The 20389-nt window shown below is 44.8% G+C and overlaps 1 protein-coding gene and 1 pseudogene across 2 annotated transcripts in view; both read left to right on the top strand.

Moving 5' to 3' along the window:
* CFDP1 (craniofacial development protein 1) overlaps positions 1-20389 on the top strand; it is a 139473-nt gene that overhangs the window by 108195 nt on the left and 10889 nt on the right. The window contains exon 6 of one of the 2 annotated variants that reach the window (XM_030863313.3): positions 15700-15858. The exons of the other annotated variant lie outside the window; for it this stretch is intronic. Within the exon in view, the coding sequence (XP_030719173.1) occupies positions 15700-15858 (159 nt within the window). The remainder of the gene's footprint in view (positions 1-15699; positions 15859-20389) is intronic. 2 annotated transcript variants of the gene reach the window in all.
* On the top strand, positions 16274-19172 carry LOC115857015 (cytochrome c pseudogene; annotated as a pseudogene).

Below are 20389 nucleotides of genomic sequence, written 5' to 3'. Positions count from 1 at the left end.
CTGACCCAGGCCTGGGTCCTGCTTTCCAGAGGCAACCACTTTAAACTCTTTTAGCTAGTTCTTCTGGTATTATTTTGTTTGTGATTTAAACTACTGTGTTTAGTATATGGTTATTTATTGTTTTTTCAATATTAGACATTTTTAAAAAGACATCATTTATTAACTTCCTGTTAATTCTAGTCTTTAAGAAGCACCAACTCCTGTTTTGGAAGAGGAGGAATTAACACTCTTGTACTGCCCCTCCCCTGAGCCCAGGTGTGGACTACCCTTGTATTTCCTTTTATGTATGTATGTTATTTGTTAGTTTGCTTCATTTTCTGTGTCCCTATCACATTTTCCCCAAACTCTCCAACAAGGCTGTGAAATCCATCTCAGTATTTTTCTCCACTATGTCAGATAATCTGTCATTTACATCCCATCCCCAGTCCCTTCTGGAGCCTTCCATCCTCCTGCTCAGGTCTGGGCTCCTTGTTCTCTCGGCTTCCTGTGCAGCTGTTGTTCTGGGCCTGCCTTTCATCCCTCTTTGTGTGGCTCCCCTGTTTCTTGGATCTTTTGTCTTACTCTTTCTAGGTTTATTCCCTCGTTTTGATAGAGCTCATCCTCCAGTTACATCCTGAAGAAATGATTTATGGGAGATAAATTTTTGAAACTTGGAGTGTCTGAAAATGACTTTGTTCTGTCTTCACATTTTACTAGTGGTTTTGCTGGGTATAACATTATAGGTGGAAAATGATTTTCCTTCAGAATTGTGAGGACATTGCTCCATGGTCAGAAGCCATTTGGAAGTCTTGAATCTTCGTATATGACCTCATCCTCCCCGCCCCCCTCTGCCCCCCTGCCTTGGAAGTTTTTAGGATCTTCTCACCAGGCAGCCAGACCCCCAGCAGTGAGAAGAACCCACTCCTTTTTGCATCTTTTTCTAGGTGCTCTTCACCATCTGATCCCTTCCACTGGGTACACCAACTCAGTTGCCCACTGAACAAGCGAGAAAGTCGTATCTGCATGATTCTCTTACCTTGACATAGTTGGTTGTGACAGCTGGAGGGAGTGGTCATCTTTGCTGCAGCTCAGTTTGCTGCCTGTAGCAAATCTGTACACCTGAATAATTCTTTCTGGCAGCTTCTGACAAGAAGTTGTTCAGTTGGCTGATTATTGAGTTAGCTAATTGCTCCAATTACATCCATCCAGTATTGGTTTTAGCTTCAAGGCTGGACTCAGGCATTGCTTCTGGCTCATAACGTAGTAGAGTGTATGACTTTAAAACTAGCCCCCAAGAGCAAACAGACAAAAGTAGCCTGGCTGTGAGGTAGCCAGTGACAAGAGAAAAAGACTCATTTGCCACCCTCAGCTAAGTCCATCCTTAGGTCTCTTGACCTGGTTGTTCCAGGGCTTCATTATCACAAAATATGAATGCAAATATCACTTTTTAAAATTTTTATTTGTTTTATTTATTTATTTTTGGCTGCGTTGGGTCTTCGTTGCTGCGTGCAGGGTTTCTCTAGTTGCTGCGAGCAGGGGGCTGTTCTTCGTTGCGGTGCGTGGACTTCTCATTGCATTGGCTTCTCTTGTTGTGGAGCATGGGCTCTAGGTGTGTGGGCTTCAGTAGTTGTGGCTTGAGGGCTCTAGAGAGCAGGCTCAGTAGTTGTGGCGCACGGACTTAGTTGCTCCGCGGCACGTGGGATCTTCCCGGACCAGGCTTGAACCTGTGCCCCCTGCCTTGGCAGGCGGATTCTTAACCACTTCACCACCAGGGAAGCCCCATTCTTTTTTTTCTTGCAAATTCTATTGTCATAGACCAAAAAAAAGCAAAGATTCATCCAGCATTCCCCTTAATTCTGTCCCTTATTTGCGTTTCAATTAGGACTTGCTTAGCCTGTGTACCCCAGATTACAGTTTACGGCAAGGATGTTGAGCATTCTGCAGGCTCTCATCCAGTGGTGCCGAGGCCAGCCTAAGACAAATTCCAGGCTCCTGACAGCCGTTCAAGGAGGGGTCTGCCATCTGTTGCAATGAACAAATGCTTTTCCTGTCCCTGCTCTGAAGTACTTACGTCTCCTGTAGAAGAAAACCCAGTGAAGGATGGACAGCAGCTATGAGATGAGCCAACATCGAGAGTTGTTATTTTAGTAGATGTCATTATTGGAATCTATTTATAATATACGAAGTTGATACGTTTTCCCAATATTCATACATTCTTTTAACAAATGTTTACTGAGTACCTAACAAGTGCCAGGCACTGTGCCGGGTGTTTGAGTTATATCAGTGATCAAAACAGACGTTGGCTCAAGCCTTTGTGGAGTTTCCATTCCAGCAGGGAGATAGACGTTAAACGTAATAAATAAATTATGTGGTGTGTTAGAAAATGCTGAATGTTACGAAGAAAAGGAAATCCGAGGAGGGTAGGGAAATCAGGACTGTGGGGTGAGAGTTAAGTTTAGAGTATTGAATAGGTTGGTAAGCGTTAAGTGTCAGTGAGAAGTTTGAGATTTGAGCACAGACTTGAGGGAGGTAAGGAAGTTAACAAGATGTTATGTGGGAAGAGAGTATTTCAGGTGGAAGGAATGGCTTGCAAAGGTGTTGCACGCCTGAAGCGGAATGAGTCGGGCGGTTAGTTATGAGAGGAGATCGGAGAGGTAAGTACCTGGCGGGTGCTGTTGCCCTCTACGAAGGTGTGGAAAGCGGCTGCAGGCGAGGTCTACTGGGCATCCAAGTGGAGAGGCCCACTGGGCAGTTGAGTGAAATTCTGGAGTTAGGGAGAGAGGTCTGGGCTGAAAATAGGACATTTGGAGGTCAGAGGCAAATAAATGGTATTTAAGCTTTGGGACTGGGTGAAATCACTCAGGCAGTGAGTGTACATGGAGAAAAGCAGTCCAGGGATCGAGTGCCAGAAGACTCCCAGATACCCTCAAAGAAGCCAACATTAACAATCAGACAAGTCCAAATAGTGGGCCATTCTGTAGGCAAGGGGAGTGTTCTAGACAAGGGAGATCAACTTTTCTTGGTTTGAAACTTTTCAAAATTGGAAGTTTGTGGGGGGAAAATGTCAAAATTTCAAATATACTTTGCTGCCAGAGGTGAATTAGCCTCAGGAAAAGATAGAACAAGCAACTCCTAAAGTCTCAGATCAATCATTTTTCTGTAGCAGCAGCAAGATTTTAATTTCTTTCTGTATTCTAGAGAAGCATCTTTTCAAGGACGTGAGAGGGTAAGAGCAGGAACAACAGGAAGTGTTGACTTTCTGCTGTGTGCCAGGTATTATGCTGCTCAGTGCGCTCACATACGTTGAGCATGTAATTATCTCTTTCTGGACTTCCTATCCCACGTTGTCCCCTTGGCAAATTCTTTCTCATCCTTCACGTTTCAGACACCTCCCCCTCCCTTTCTACAGCCTTCCGCAATTCACACTCTTAGGCTCCTACTGCACTTGCTGTGTAGCGCTTTTCTCATAATCTACTTCTTGTTTGCATATCTGTCTCAAGCAAGTGAATTAAATGAGGATAAGAAATTTGTGTTTCTATCTTCAGTGGCCAGCAGAGTCTGGCACACTGAAGGCACTCAATGAATAAAGGCTGAGTTGATGAATATCTCATTTAATCATCATGCTTCAAGGTAGTTATTATTATCCTCATTTTATTAATTGGTTACTTGAGGCTCAGATAAATTTACTCACCCAGGGTTTTAAAAGAAAAAAAACCTTAAGTGGCAGGGGCAGGTTTCTGCACTGAATGCTAAGCCACTATGTCTCACTGCTTTAAAAACACAGTTCCAAAGTAGTACTGTTGATATGCGGGACTTAGCTGTATAAGCAGTGCTCAGATATTCCAGTATTCCTGTCTGAAGTCTAGATTTCTGATTTTCCTCACCCTTAGGAAACTTTCATATGACTATCAACATAGGGGACAAGTTGAAAGTTTAAATGTATTTCTCATAGGAAGCTACAACAGATACCAACTGTATAATCTTAAACTTAAGATTTAAAAATATTAGCTGTCTGGGACTTCCCTGGCAGTCCAGTGGTTAAGACTCTGCTTCCACTGAAGGGGTCACACGTTCGATCCCTGGTCTGGGAACTAAGATCGTGCATGCCACGCCGAGTGGCCAAAAAAATAAAAATAATAGTAAATTATTAATATTAGAATAGGCAGATCTGTAGAGACAGAAAATAGATTAGTGGTTGCCTGGAGCTAGAGGAATGGTGGTGACTGCTAATGGGTATGAGGGGGTTTTTTTTGAGAGGGTGATAAAATGTTCCAAAATTAGATTGTGGTAATGGCTGTACAACTGAATATACTAAAAACCAGTGACTTGCATGCTTTAAATGAGTGAATAGTATATGAACTATATCTCAGTAAAGCTGTTTTTAAAAGTATTAACTGAGAATAAAAAATGATGTGTCATCAGATTTTCCAGCATTCTTTCAGTAGCTTATATATTTGGGTTATCGTCTCTATTATCTTCACTCTTAGAGAAAAGCTCTTCCTCATTACAACTAGGTAAATTTTCGTTTTGTGTGTTTTTGCGTGGGTGCCCTTTTAGTTTTAGTTATATCATTCACATGAGACCATCAGTGTCAACACCCCTAGCTCCGAACCTCCTTCCTTCATCTGGGCAGTGAGAATGGTGAACATGCTCACTCAGTCTTTGCTGAATTACCAGCTGGGCCTCACAGTGATGGGAGCAGCATCGTGAAGCCACTTGCCCCCAAGGAGAGGGCCACAGACTCTCCCAGGCTGCTCCTGGCTTCTGGGCAAGGAGCCACAGGTCAGAGGCCTTGCTCTCACAGCAGGGAGAGAGTGATGCCAAGTTTCCCAGGACAAATGGTTAATATACAAGGATGAATCAGAGAACTGAACAGTCCACCCTTCACATCTTTAGTTGGTGGAATTTGCTTTGATTTGTTCTCATTTTCTTGAACCATCTGTGCGTGGCAACATTGGTCAGCTTTGTTTCACCACACCTTCATCTCCCAGCCAGTAGTCGCTAAAGCTCCTTTTTCAGACTTATTGATTGTGACCCATAGTCATACATTTACATTGTGACCCGTTGTGGATCATGGTCATAAAGGCTCTGAGGGGATCCCAGCGTGCAAAGAAACTGGATTTGTTCAAGGTTCCTCCACCACTCAGCAGTAGGGTTGGATGACAGGAACCTCGTAGAACAGTCTACATTTCTGAATGAAAAAGCTACTTTAGCAACCCCTAGCTGGCAGATTAAGGAAAGGGACTCTACTTATCCTTATCATTTTTTTCTTGCCTTAGAGATGGAGGGTGGGAATTCTTTTTGGTAGTCAGTGATGCAGTGGGTAAAAATCTTCCACTTATTAAAGAGAAACTATGTTGTGGTTATACAGATTACCCAGCTGCGGTTAACATCTATGAAAACCATTTCCTGAGTGCAGTAAAAAGAAAGTTTTCTGCTTTCTGTACCAGACTCCATGGGAACAGATATTTTTCTTTGTTGAAATCCATTGCATTGCTTTAGCAAAGTGACACCTAGGGCTCAGGCTTGAAACAGCCCCCTTCTTTTGATCATGCTTGTGCGGGTAATTGCTTCCCAAGGACTCTTTAAATCCTAGATTGTAAAGGGGTCCTGTGACAATGGGAAAACTGTGGATAATGGTGTGTCCTGGCTTTTTGAGGACAGATGGGAGCTGCCCTGGAGTGGGGCAGGTTGGGGTCTGGGCCTCGTTGAGTTGCCCACTGAGTTACCAGGATAGCGGCTTCTGGGAAGCCAGAGAAGATGCCCTGGCAAGCGAGCGAGCGACTGACAGTGCAGATGCCGCCCTGAGAGGGATTTGGAGTCAGGGCCCCAGCAGGAGTGTCAAGTGCTGGAAATTACCTTTCTTACTATTCAGCCCCATCTAATGAAAGGACCATAAAGTGCACATGCACACACACACACACACACGCACGCACGGCAGAACTGTGAGGTGTCGGGAATCACTGCATGCTTATTTAGTAGTGGTAAGAAGTTGAGGCATGGAGGGGAGTAATTTTGCAAAATGTGTGCTAGCTAACTCCTGTGTGTTCAAAGCCTTGTGGCTAATGTGCCTACCCATTTCTAGAAAGGAGCGCAGGCATGACTCATCTGGTCTGACTGAGGACACCCCCCACATCCTGAAACTTCGACCTGATCTCAGCCTGGGAGGTGGCCAAGAATTTAAAAATGCATTTTATGTTGACATCCTCAGACATTTTCATGAGGAGATGGAGACCTGCCTGAGAAAAAGCAAGCCGGGAGTCAAACAACAGAATGAGGTTTGAGAAAACATGCCAACTCCTGAATCAGCAATTAGCCAAAACAAGCCAGTCGGAGCACATGTATCTTCTGGGCTTTGCTTCTCATGTTGGCTGGTGTCTCTGACAGATGTGCTCTTTTCCTGATGGGATCGATCAGGGTGAGTGTGGCTCCTGCCCTCAGACCAGACAGGTCGTCCGCAGAGCCGCCCTGGCCTGGTGCAGTCACAGGACGAAACCAACAGAGCTCTCCTTCGGAAGGGCCTTGATGTGTTAGCCGCCAGATCCTGATTCTGCCTCATCTCTCCTTTGCCTCTATGGCTGTGATTGGTTGGAGCCCATATGGAAGCAGTATCAGGAAAAACAAGCTGTGCCTTCCTCAGTTGAGCTCCCAGGGTTCTGCATAAAGAAAAATGTCATTATGGGCTTTGTTAGAAGCTGTATTTAATAATTCCTTTAAAATTCGGTCTCAGAAATGTAAATGGCCTGTTTGTGTTGGTCAATACATTATTCTCCCCAACTCTGCCTGATCATACAAATGAAAGCAACAGCAGTTTGCACCTCAAGGGGAAAGTGTCCCTCCCCTCCCCAGGCATAACCCTCATTCCCAATAAACTAAACATTTCCTCCTTGGAGAGCCCTCAGGCCTCCTTCACTCCCCAACTGCTGTGAAATGGTGGAGGCCCTTCCCTGCTTTGCCCTGAGCCCCCATCATGGGAATGGTGTGAGGAAGGAAGTTGCTGGAGCAGAGGCAGGAAGGGATGTGGCATTATCTCTTCCCCAGGGAATGAGATACAACCACAGGGGAGTGGGACAAAGGAGAAGGGAAATTCAGTAGTATTTCCTACAGGTCTGGTGGGTAGGCCAGAGGGTTTTGCTTTGCCACTGACTTCATGTCACTTAACCCTATGCATACCAGGCCTCCAGCCCTTGAGAAGAGTATCCAGGTATCGAGGTGAATGCTTCCGTGTTGGCCAGAGACCTCTGTGCTCACCATTGGCAGATCTAGTCTAGGGTTCTGCTGATGATCTCATAACCATTGGCCTTTCTCCAGTTACTGCTTTTTCCCTTTTTAGAGACTTTCTTACAGCCAGAGCTTTATGATCCCTTTGGGATTTTCTGCATATTTATCCTTCAAATAGGGTCCTTCACTATTCATTCACCCCAGTCTGTCCTTAGACATGGCCAAGGCATTATAGGTGAGGTATGAAATAAGCAGTCAGAACTTCCTGAAGGTATTATTCTACATATTACACATTAATTACAAATTAATCACAGAGAAGAGAATGTACGTTTACAAATGAGAGCTCTTGCAGTCACCACATTACCCAAGGGGCCACACTTAGCATCATGAGTCCTGGGCTGACCTGACACTATGTGTCCATTACTATGTGATGGTGCAGTGAGAAGTACCCTACCTCATGTCCATGGCATATTTGGTATAGGAAAGAGACAAATCCTAAACGAGCAGTATTCTGTAAAACAACCAACCTAGACTCAAAAGACTGTCAAAGACCAAAAAACAAACAAAACAAAAGACAGAAGACTGTGCTAGATTAAAGGAGGCTAAGGAAACCCCAAATGTGGTGCCTGTTTAGAGGCAATGGGGAACAAATGTGAAGGCCGTTGGGGAGGCATTGAGGGAAATGTGAATATGAACTTTAAGTTAGATTACACCATTCTATCAATGTGAGATTTCTTGGGTATAAGGTGTTGTTTATGTAGAAGAATGTCCTTAGGAGACACACACAAAGTATTTAGAGGTGAAGGAGCATGAATCACCCCCCCAAAAAAAGATAAGCAGATGTGGCAAAATGTTAATAATTGGTTAATCTAAGTGAAGAGTGTTTAGGTAATAGTCGTTCTCTGCTTTCAACTTTTCTGTCAGTTTGACATTTTTCAAACAGGAAAGTTGAGGGAAATTTCTCAGTAGACCACACTGCTGTTCTTGTGCCATCACATTCCATACCGCAGAAGCAGGAGTGCACTGGATGCTCGCATACCCTAAAGCTCACCCACCCACCTGGCAACCCAAGCCCTTTTGCATCTTCATACAGCATTTTTCTCTGCGTTAAGTGTGTGAACCAAGCATTGCAGAGGCCTCACGTGCACCAAGGAATGGTGTGGGAAAGGACCCATTCTTTCCTAATGCTTGTCTAAATTTGACCCTCTCTGAAAGGTCTGAACTAGGCAGATTAATAAAGACAAACAACAATAAAAACAAACAATTGCCTTCTGTGGCAAGGGGCGCAAGCCCACTGAGCTGGTTTCAGCAGAACAATAGACCAGTGGACGACTGTTCTTCACAAAGAGGGGCATTAACTTTCTCTTGGCATATGATGCAAATAAACTACTGCCCAACAGATCAGTTAGTTTGTCCCAGAGAAAAAGTCCATTTCAGTCACTTGAGAGTCCCTAACCCCAAGTTACTTGTCTCAAAAATAAATGACCTTTATCGCAAGAGAGACCAGAAACTGTGCAGTTAGAGGATCCCTGCTGCTCTGGGGAGAACTGACTGTGAATGAATGTCTTCTATAGGAAGAGCTGTCCATTTAAACAGAACCAAGTCAGCTAGAATAGTCCTCGCAGCAGCAGCTCAAAGGCCAAAGCAGGCAAAATAGACCTCTGTGCTTAACAGGTAGGGAAGGAAGAGTTGAAAGGGGCTTTTTCTATAATATAGTGTTTTAGAAGCTTAGAATTCAGGGCTTTTGCAACCAGAATCATCAGGTATGTTTCATAGACATGCTATAAAGATGCAGAGCAGCGGAAATCAAATCAGACAAACTTACGTTCCCTTCACTCTTTTTTTTAAAATTTATTTACTTATTTATTTACATTTGGCTGCATTGGGTCTTTGTTGCTGCACGTGCGCTTTCTCTAGTTGCGGCGAGTGGGGGCTACTCTTCATTGTGGTACGCGGGCTTCTCACTGCGGTGGTTTCTCTTGTTGTGGAGCACGGGCTCTAGGCACACGGGCTTCAGTAGTTGTGGCACGCAGGCTCAGTAGTTGTGGCTCGCGGGCTCTAGAGCGCAGGCTCAGTATTTGTGGCGCATGGGCTTAGTTGCCGCGTGGCATGTGGGATCTTCGCAGACCAGGGCGCGAACCCGTGTCCCCTGCATTGGCAGGCGGATTCTTAACCACTGCGCCACCAGGGAAGTCCTTCCCTTTACTCTTGGATTGGCATAAGATCAATAACTGAGTAGCAGATCGTTTTCTATTTGTACAAAAACGGAAGCTGCTGCTGTTCGCCAGCTTTTATTTCACCTTTTGCTGATAGATGCCTTTTTTTTGGCTGGCAGTGTATCAATGTCAATATTTCTGGTTTTCCACTTTCCTGAGTCCCGATGTCCCATAGAATACTGTCAATACAATGTTGGGAAGTGAATGGGATTTAAACTCTTTTCCTAATTTACCACTGGCTTCCAGTCCATTTCCTTGAGTCATCTTGTCTTGGGCTTTGTGGAGATTATTTAGAGACTTACACAGGTGGGGAGTGAAATTGGCCCAGGGACTAGGGCCTTACATTTCATTCTTCGGGATTTCAGCTTAATCCAAAGAAGATCTGAAAGAGAATAGTGGTTTCAATCAGACAGCTCTCACTGAAGAATTTCATCATAAACTTTCTTCCCATTTCTCAGGAAGTACCATGCCAGTTCCAGACCCTTGTATGGCTCTGGAAAATAGTCCATGGGTAAGCTACAAATAAGTCCACTCCTTACGAATGACTGTAAACAGATGACAAATACTAAGGAAACTGCATATCTCTGCCAAAGAATCTTTGTTCCAAATAATTTGCATGTTAGTGGTTAAACAGGTTGTGAGAGAGAAGGCGTAGGCTTGAGCTGGGCTCTGTATGTTGAAGTTCTAAGTAAAGGTCAGTAGTGCTTCCGTGCACATGTGTTGACCCTATCCTTGCTTGTCCAATTTTGGCGTTTCCTTTTCTTTCCTGTTGGTCCAAGTGCAGTGTTAAATCCTTCTGTTATAAGAGAAGATTCACTTGGATAAGTCCATTATCGAATCATATTAAACATGTAGTGGTCACGTACCATGTCAAGGCTTTGTACTACGCTGGGTGAGCCAAGAATGAGTAAGACATGGGCCCTGTGTACAGTAAGCTCCAGGACAACAGGGAAAATAAGAATATCCTCCCCAACCCCAAAATCAGCAGTGAAATTGGTGTGTGGAAGGGATCTCCAAAGGTTATCTGTCCTCAGCTCTAGTATCAGCAAGGTGGAGAAGACAGGCCAGGTGTCAAAAGCACTGAGTACTAGACCCAAGTCTCCCACGGTGAACTTGGGCAGATTTCTTAACCTTCTTAGACTTTAGTTAACTCATCTCTAAAATAAAGAGGTTGCATTAAATAGCCTCTCAGCCGCTCCCTGTTTTGTGTCCTGATAGTATTTGGTCACAGTTTTTTTGGATGATGATCTCCTCTACTAGATTTTCTCCTGGAAGCCAAAGATTATGCTTTATATATTTTTGTATCCCCAGTTCCAAGCACATTGTCTGGTGTACAGTAATTTCTGATTAATCTTTGTTGGATGAGTCCAATGAACGAATGACTCTAAATTTATTCCCAAACCTCAAATTCTATTCTGTGAGACAGCTGGGTGCCTGAGGCTGATTTTAAAGATTATGGGAAAGATGGTCCCACCTTTTCTTCACAACCAGTTGTTGTGTCCTCTCATCCTTTCTGTTTCTGTTTAAGAAGTTATTTTCCCAGCTCCTTTCCAGTACCTCTCATAAATAAATAGCAGGATCCAGAGCATCACTGAGCATGGCCAGATAAAGCAGTGCTTTTGCTACGAAACAAATCATTTGAGTGACTCTGTGTCCATGCTCATGGGACTGGAGCAAAGAAAACATGTTACTTTAATATCTTTATAATAGACTCAACAGGTTGGAGTTTATCATTTAGTTGCAGTGAATTTTGTTAAACTTCCATTCTGGGGGCTAAAAGGCAGCATAATTTCTAGCAAAATATCATTGTAAACTTTGAATTCAGCAAGGAAAAAGACAATGGTCATTTTGCCCTTTTTGTCCCTTTTACTCTTCTGAGATTCTGAATATTTTTTTGTGAGGTCTTGGTTGGTGTCTGGTGTTGGGACACGTCATCGGGCTTGGTACAGTGGGAAGGGAATTGGGATAATTGCTGATTGATGGAGAACAGGACAGAAAGCACAAGAAAAAAGGCTTAGTAAGAGGCTCTTTCACAAGTGTGTTGTGCACTCAGCCATACTCTCTGATGGCACGGAAGCCAGCTGCTTAGAGTGAAGGCCGTGCTCCTCAGACAGGATTAGTCCTCACATCGAACTTACGGTCGTAAGATCAGTAGAGTAGGAGGAGGCGGTTGAAATGTCACTGTTACATTGAAAACACCTCGGCAGCAGTAGTCTGGATATGTCTGAGTATAACCTTCTGGATGCAGTCTGTGAGGGAGCAAGTGCAGGGTGCCTTCCTGTGGACTTTGACCTCTAACAGGTGGGTGAAGTTTCTCTTGAATGTGGTTTCTGTGACACAGCTCATCCCACTTTAGAACCAAGACTGGAAAATCTGCAGCTGGGGGAGGGGTTGGGCTGTCAAAGCCGACTTTCTGGTAGTCCCTTGCCATTATGGCTTAGGATCCAGAACAAAGAGAAGTCAGTGTTGCTGTTGCTCTGATGCCTGAAACTGCACTGGTTCCTGCTGACAGCAGAGAGGTCTCCAAGGGAATTCGGACCTTCCCCTTTCCCCTGTTTTCCAGTGTACACACCTGCTAAATGCCTGTGGGATGCCAGTGCTGAAGTTGCTCCCTCCTGGCCTAGCTGCAGTTCTGAGAGGAGCCGTAGGCCGAGGCGCTCTCTGCAGTTTCCTTCACAGCAGAATAGAGACAGCCAGCAGCCACTGCCCAGAATCTGGCTCTTTCCTGCCTGCCTCAGCTTTCCCGAAAGCCTGGTGGATGAACTTTAACAGCAGAGATGGGTCCAAGGTCAGGGTAAATCTGCCTTCCTGACAATTGCAATGGAATGATGCCAGGATTATGCCACTAAAGCCCCATTTCAAGGTGGAGAGCGAGTGTGAGACCCTACATTCCAGGTTCCAGGAACCAAGTGCTGGTCTCTCCGTGATGATGAACCTCCGCATGTTTTGGCTGCTACTGTAAATGTGTCGTTCACTTTGATTTAGCCTCAGGTACAAGAGGGGTAATGTTGCTTTTGAGGCCATCAGATTAGGAAATCATACACCGTGTTAATGATCCAATGCAAGCAGACATAGAAGCTTTCTCCTAAAGCCTAATAGCACAGGTGAAATTTTGCTGATATTCCTTTAAAGGGGGATTACAACTTTTCCTTTTCTAGAACCTTTTTCACTGCTATGCGGCAAAAATCATTTTCCCATAGACTTCTCGAAGTGACTTGTTGAAAAGATGGTATATTCTGGTAATACTGTCAGAGCTGTAGGCTGTCGGGGAGAGATGGTGTACAGAGCCGTGGTGCTGCCCAGATAAAATGGGGAACCCTGAGTTGCTGAGAGCTGATTGGCAAATATAAGTGGAAATTCCTCCCCTTAGAATTCCCCAATTTAGAAGTGTTCTGAACACCTTTATTCTACAAAAATCTGATTCTCTCCCACTAATTGGTTCTGTGATCCAGGTGACATTGTTGAGTTTATCGAGTGTCCACCGTTTACAGAACTATATCCATGTGCTAGAGAGAGATTTGGAGACCCAGAACTTAAGTATCCACACGATATAGAGCCTGCAAAGGGAAAGTCATGTTTCTCCTCAACATCTTTGCTAGATTCCTCTCAAAGCAGAACCTTAGGTAAGGCTTTGAGTGCAGGTGGTTTAGTTGGGGAGGTGTGCCAAGAAGCAAGAGTTGAGGGGGTGGGAAAAGTGAGGCAGGGAAGGCCGAAAAGCCAATACAAGAGTGCCCGCATTTCCAAGGCCACGAGCCATCAGGACTTCTGAGAAGCATTCAGTGTACCTCCCAGGACTGCCTATGTGAGGACAAGAGGTTGGGCCATTTAGCCACCAGCTCCTGTCCGCCACAACCACTCCACCACAGTGCTTTTGGCATGTAGGCAGGGTCAAAGGACACCCTGCGGCCAGAAATGGAAAGCCTCCAGGTGTGTGGTTTTGGTGAGATGTTGTCCGCAGTGGTTCTGAGCTTCCTCAGAGCTGACCAGTGCAGCAGCAGCTGAACGTAGAGCCCTCAAGCACCTGTTACGGAGAGGAGCAGTGCCGTAATGGGAAAAGAACAGGGGTGCAGTAGAAACACCAGCAGGAGGTATCTAGTTCAGAGACTGGGGGAAGGGTCTGGGAAAGCCTCCTGCAGGAAGCGGTTTCTAAGCTAAGGCAAGACCAGATGAATGGGAGGGGGACCAGGAGAGGTGAACTGCAGGTGTGGCTGGAGTGTAGGTTGCAAGGGGAGATGTGGCGAGAGAAGATCAGGAAGAACTCTGCGAGCGAAGGAGTTTAGACTTTATTGTAAGAGTAGTTAGGGGTCAAGGAGGAGACATTAACCAGAAAGACGTGATAAGCTTCATATTTTCAAAAATTCACGGTGAAGACAGCATGTAGGATAGATGCCAGGATGGAGCAGGTGAGTGATGGTGGGACAAGACAGAAGTCAGGGAGACAAGTGAAGAGCCTGCTTAATCATCCAGGTGAGAATATAAAAATGAGAACCAGGACAGTAACAGTGAAGCAGGTGAGAAGGGGAAAGATTTGAGCCATATTAAGTTTCTGCCTCCCCACTTATGCTCTGTTCCTGGTAAAATATAGTCTGTGTGTGTTGATGGAGAGATTGTTGTAGGGACCGTTATCCGGAAAAGAATTAGAAGATATGAATCAAAAGCTCATAAAGAGCTCTTTGGAAAATCCTTAAGCAAATTGGGAATAAAATAGCCGTCAGAAAATCTCTCAAGTAAATTCTCACGTTAGAAGTGAGACAGCACAGTGCACCACACTGAGGGTCAGAAAAGCCTTGTTTTGCCCTGGATCTGCATCTTCTGTTGGTCTGACCTTTGTTGTATCATTTAACCTCTCTGCACTTTATTTGTCCAACTCGAAATGAGGACAGTGATGCCTGTCCAGCCTCTTCTGAGTTGATCTTAAGCTGACAGCCTGTAGTAGGGTATGACCACAACAGGGAAGCTAATGAGAGTGTGGAGGGTAATGGTTCAGCCCCAGGAGTCTTGTGTTCAGTGTGGACACTGGCCTATCGGCTCGTTCCAGGGCAGAGGTAGTGAGCCACCCCTCACTGGCCCTGTGCTGCAGGAAGGTGGGATTTCAGAATGGTTGGTGAGACACAAGATCATCTTGAAGTTCCTCCTCCAACTCTGAGACTCAGTGGTCCTCTTTCACGGCACTAGGGAGAGTAAGATGAGAAATGGCTATGAAACACTTGGGTAATGAGCCTTCTAGGCAAGTGAGAGGTACTAGTATTGATGTTGTCAGTAGGCCTTGTGTTGTTAGCTCAGAGAGGTTTTAAATGTTTTAACCGTCTTGCATATCCCAGTAAAGCAGAAAATGGCTTCTAGTTTCCTGTGTGCTGGTATATAACTTGTTTTACTTTCTAAAGAGACCAAAAGCCATGTTCATTCCATACTTCCTTCCCCTAGTACCACCTTCTTACTAGCTGCATTCTGTCTTGCTTATTTTATCTCATACATTTAACATTGACTAGAAACATTTGACCTGCCAGGACTTGAACTTGGACATTTCTCCCACCGTCCACGACAGCATAACCAGCAAGTAGAGCACAGGCTGTACATTCCCTGCTTTCAGGATGAGGAATGTTCTCCACCTCCTGGGAAAAACCAGGGTCCTGACTCACAGGAGTTGAAAGGAAACTGATCTTAGGGTCTTTTTAAGATCCTGTAACTCTTGCTCATCAGTGTTGGGATCTGGTTCTCTTTCTCTTGAAAGGATTCCCTGGGGCTTTAGTGCACAGATGATGACAGTGATTCAGGATGGATAACATTTATTGCCCCTTTGCTCTGTGCCAGCTGCTGTTTTAAGCACTTTATATAGAGGATACACTACAGCCCTCTGAGTAAGCATTCACTTTGTAGATTAGGAAACCGAGGCAGATGTAGTTAAATACCTAGCCTAAAGTCACATGGTTCACGCTGGAATATGAAGCAAGGCATGTGATTGTAAAACCATGTCTGAATCATGCTGCACTTCTCCCTCCTTGCAAGCAGAGACCTGTCTGTCGTACAGAGCAGACAGAGGTCTTCAGGATTTCCTATCCCCAGGTCGTTAGAGTGGTCAGAGGTATTGAGCAGGAAGAGTGCATTAGGATTCTGGTCTCCTTACTGTGCTCTCCACAGTGACAGGAAGTACCCTGGATGCAAACATGGCTCCCATTAAGATAAATCGCTTGAATCTAGGGAGGCCCGTGCCAATCAGAAAAACCATTAATCAAGAGATTAGAGTTTTTACCTGCTACATGTTTCATGTTTTTGCTTTCCCTAGGTTAAAAAGATCAAGTGGCATGAGCAGCCTTCTGGGGAAAATAGGAGCCAAGAAGCAGAAGATGAGCACCCTAGAGAAGTCCAAGCTGGACTGGGAGAGCTTCAAGGAGGAGGAGGGCATTGGCGAAGAACTAGCCATCCACAATCGGGGGAAGGAGGGGTAAGAAGCAGTGCATTCTATTCTCTGAAAATCCTCCAAACCCTGGGCTAGTTCATTGCACATGCGCCACCCAATTTAAGTAGGCAGGAGCTTTTCACGGTAAAACAAAAAACATGAGCTCTCTGGTTTGTTGTTGAAGCTGTGTTCTAATGTGGGCAGGTCCTGTCGGTGAGGAAAACATTGGGGTGACAGGAAGGGGGTGGGGGGGCACGTGAGCAGCACTTCTCTCGGGGAGAGGCACGTCTGCCAAGCTGAATTTGCTGAATTGCAGCTCCCATGAACTGTAAGTCACCTCGTTTGTTCATGTGGTCAGATCTGGCTCACTGTATCAGCCTCAGTCTCATCTGAATTATTTGGCCTTCTGAGAAGCCAGACGAGCTCAGTGCATCAAACGCAGAGTCAACAGAGCGCCTAGATGTTGTCGGGTATTGTGGGATCTTTTTGTCCGTGTCATTGTGGCCCCGGGGTGGGGCTTCACCTTTGGCTTCAACCTATGTAACACACCAGCCCTCAGACAGCATCTGGGCCATCACATGCACCCTCTTCCTCTTCACTTTGGAATACAAAGAGGGTGTCCATAAACTGTGTACAGGAATGTCCTGAGAGAAACGGTGTTCACTGAGTACTTAGGAACCTCAGAAGGAGCCAAGAACAAAGTTACGACAGAAGTGGGTCCATGGCTCAAGGTCCACACTCCCCACCCCTAACAGTGAAAGGAAGTGTGCGTGGCCCATCAGACAGCCCTGGTACTCCACATGCCTGCCCCTCTCCAGCAGGGGCTCTCCCTGCAGTCGCTGTGCATCCCTGAGGCTCAGCTCCTTCACCAGTAAAACTGAGATAGTAATACCACCCTTAGGGTGGTTGTGAGGCTCTCATGAGACAAAACGTGATATATATATCATGCATATATGTATATAGCACAGGCAGACCTCAGAGATATTGCAGGTTCTGTTCCAGACCACTGCAATGAAGCAAATATCGCAATAAAGTGAGTCATGCAAATTTCTTGGTTTCCCAGTGCATATAAAAGTTATGTTTATACGATACTGTAGTCTATTAAGGATGCAAGCATTATATCTAAAACACAATGTACAAGCCTTAATTAAAAAATACTTTATTGCTAAAAAATGCTGACAATCATCTGACAACACAAGATTGCCACAGTCCTTCAATTTGTTAAAAACTTAGTATCTGCAAAGTGCAATAAAGTGGAGTACGATAAGAAAGGCATAAAGCCCTGTCCACATAAAGCCCTTTGCAGAACTGCCCGTCACTGTCACTTAAAGGTGTGTATTAAGTGGTAGTCATTCAGGTTACTTATATGCTAAATTATAATAAAGATAGGTGAGGGATTTGTTTGGGGGGTCATTTTTCTAGATTAGTTTTCACGAGTATTTGAATGAACGTAGAAGCTGATCAGTAGATTAAAAAAAAATGCCTTTAATGACTTCATGAGCTTGTTTAACTACCAGACTTCTAAGTCCATCTGTCAAAGATGGTTTGCCACAGGACAGAGGTAGAAGTACCATAGCCATCTGGGGAAGGGCCCACAAGAAAGCACAAGCAGGAGTCAGTGTTACCTGCAGAAGGCCTCTGATGCATGCCCTGAACCTCCCTACTCTGACTCAGCTCTAGTAACTCAGCCCCGCCACTTCTCCATGTTTGCCTGGTGATCTCAGGCAGCAGAGGAACTTTCAGTGCGTGCCACACTTTACTGCTTCTCTGAGGATTGATTATATGGGTTAGACAGTGTTCGTTCTGTTAATAGAGGTCTTATAAAAGTAAGGAGTGGTGCTGTTGAAGATAAGGGAGAGATAAGAAAATGTAGGCTGGAAGAGAAAACAAGATTAAAAAGGACATCTGCCCAATGAGGACTTTTCAGGCAATGGAAAATCACATAACTGGGTTAGGGAACAGCTAATAGCATACAACTTTTAAGCTCTTTGCTTTTCCCTCTGTCTCTGAGCCTTTTCCGCCTGGCCAGATGATTCCACGGATCTGATTGTATTTTTCCAGTGCAGATCTGATGACTTCTGTGCTCTGCCTTTGGCTCTTCTCACCTGCCCTCTCTAGTGCCCACCCCATACCTCCACTCACTGCCTTTCCTAGCTCCTGGCAGATTAAAGGGCCCAACCCCTAGTCCAGGGAGGGAACTATTACTCTGGTTCTTACCTTGGCTAAGCATGAGAACCTTCTGGGGGTTTTTCCAGAGTTACATGACAAGGGCATCCCTGTGCACTGCTGAATCAAGAGTCACAGATGTCTGTGTGGTGTGTGTATACACACACACACACACACACACACACACACACACACACGATGGAATATTACTCAGCCATAAAAAAGAATGAAATTTTGCCGTTTGCAACAACATGGATGGACTTGGAGAGTATATGCTTAGTGAAATAAGTCAGACAGAGAAAGACAAATGTGGAATCTAAAAAATACAACAAACGAGTGAATAAAACAAAAAAGAACTTACAAATACAGAGAACAAACTTAGTGGTTACCAGTGGGGAGAAGGAAGGGAGAAGGGGCAAGACAGGGGTAGAGGATTAAGAGGTACAAACTACTACGTATAAAATAAATAAGCTATATGGGAATATAGCCAGTATTTTATAACTATATGGAGTATAACCTTTAACAATTGTGAATTACCTGGGAATTCTCTGGCAGTCCAGTGGTTAGGAACTCCACGCTTCCATTGCAGGGGGCACGGGTTCAATTCTTGGTCAGGGAACTAAGATCCCACAAGCTTTGCGGCTGCTCCAAAAAAAAAAAAAATTGCGAATTACTACGTTGTACACCTGAAACTGATATAATATTGTACAGCAACTATACCTCAATTTAAAAAAAAAGAGTCACAGATACCGGTATCTTTAAATCACTCCTCAGGTGCTTCTCATGCACAGCCTGGATTGAGACTCACTAGACCACAGCAACTAAATTCTAGAAATGAGAGCAAGACAGTCAGCTGCTGGGTGAGCCTATCCAGCACGTATGTAACTTAGAGAGCTGACTTCAAAACAGGGACTGTCGAGAAGGGCAAGAAGATTTCTACTGAGAAGTGTGCCCAGTGCCACAGTGTCAGAGGGTGGGAAGCACAAGCCAAACCTGAAAGGTCTGTTTGGTCAGGCCCCCAAATTCTCTTACACAGATGCCAACGAGAGCAAAGGCCACCTGGGGAGAGTCTGCTCTGAGGGAATATGTGGAGAATCCCAAGAAGTATTACCATGGAACAAAAGTGATCTCTGCTGAAACTAAGGGGGAAAGGTCCTATTTGATAACATCTCAAAAAAGCTACTTATGAGTAATGATTGGCCTCTACCATATTTATTATGAGACTGTGACATTTTTACAGACACCATATTTAAATTGTTCTCCTATACAAGAATCCAAATCATGGATAGTGATAAAAAATATTCCTGTAATACAGACCTAAAATAAGATGGAATTGAGGTTAAAAGATGATGTTGTGCTTTTTGTGTTTTGATAGTAATTCTACTTCGGTAAGTGCTATCCCATCTTTCCCCTTGTAAAGTTTTAATAGAATTTGAAGCTACATTGGTCAATATTGGATTATTATTGTCCAATTTTTAAATTTTATTTAGTTTATTTATTTTTGGCTGCATTGGGTCTTCGTTGATGCGCGCAGGCTTTCTGTAGTTGTGACGAGCGGGGGCTACTCTTCATTGTGGTGCGCGGTCTTCTCATTGCGGTGGCTTCTCTTGTTGCGGAGCATGAGCTCTAGGCACATGGACTTCAGTAGTTGCACTACGTGGGCTCAGTAGTTGCAGCACGCGGGCCCTATAGCATGCGGGCTTCAGTAGTTGTGGCACACAGGCTCAGTAGTTGTGGCACACGGGCTTAGTTGCTCCGCGGCATGTGGGATCTTCCTAGACCAGGGCTGCATTAGCAGGCGGATTCTTAACCACTGCGCCACCAGGGAAGCCCTACTGTCCAATTTTTTAAAAGCAGTTTTGCTGTGTGAAAATATTCACATAAAGAAGCAAAGCACCTTAAGAAACAGCAGGGGGCTTCCCTGGTGGCGCAGTGGTTGAGAGTCCGCCTGCCGATGCAGGGGACGCGGGTTCGTGCCCCAGTCCGGGAAGATCCCGCATGCCGCGGAGCAGCTGGGCCCGTGAGCCATGGCCGCTGAGCCTGCGCGTCCGGAGCCTGTGCTCCGCAACGGGAGAGGCCACAACAGTGAGAGGCCCACGTACCGCAAAAAAAAAAAAGAAAGAAAGAAACAGCAGGCACAGGACCAGATCTGCAAAGAATTTAGACAATGGAAATATCAGAGACAGGTTTTAATACAATTACGCCTACTGTATTTAAAGAAGTAGACAAACTTGAAAATATTTGCAAGAAGAAGAAACTATAAAACGTGGCCTAAAAGACCCAAACAAAATTTCTAGAAATGAAAAATTTAATAACCATAATTAAAAATGAGAGGGATAGATTTAATAGTAGTTAGACGAGCAGAAAAGAGAAATACATGCACTGGAAAAGAGCCAGAAGAAATCATCCA

Source organism: Globicephala melas, chromosome 19 (assembly GCF_963455315.2).
Source record: "Globicephala melas chromosome 19, mGloMel1.2, whole genome shotgun sequence".
Classification (NCBI taxonomy): Eukaryota; Metazoa; Chordata; class Mammalia; order Artiodactyla; family Delphinidae; genus Globicephala; species Globicephala melas.
This window is presented reverse-complemented; position numbering and strand designations above follow the sequence as displayed.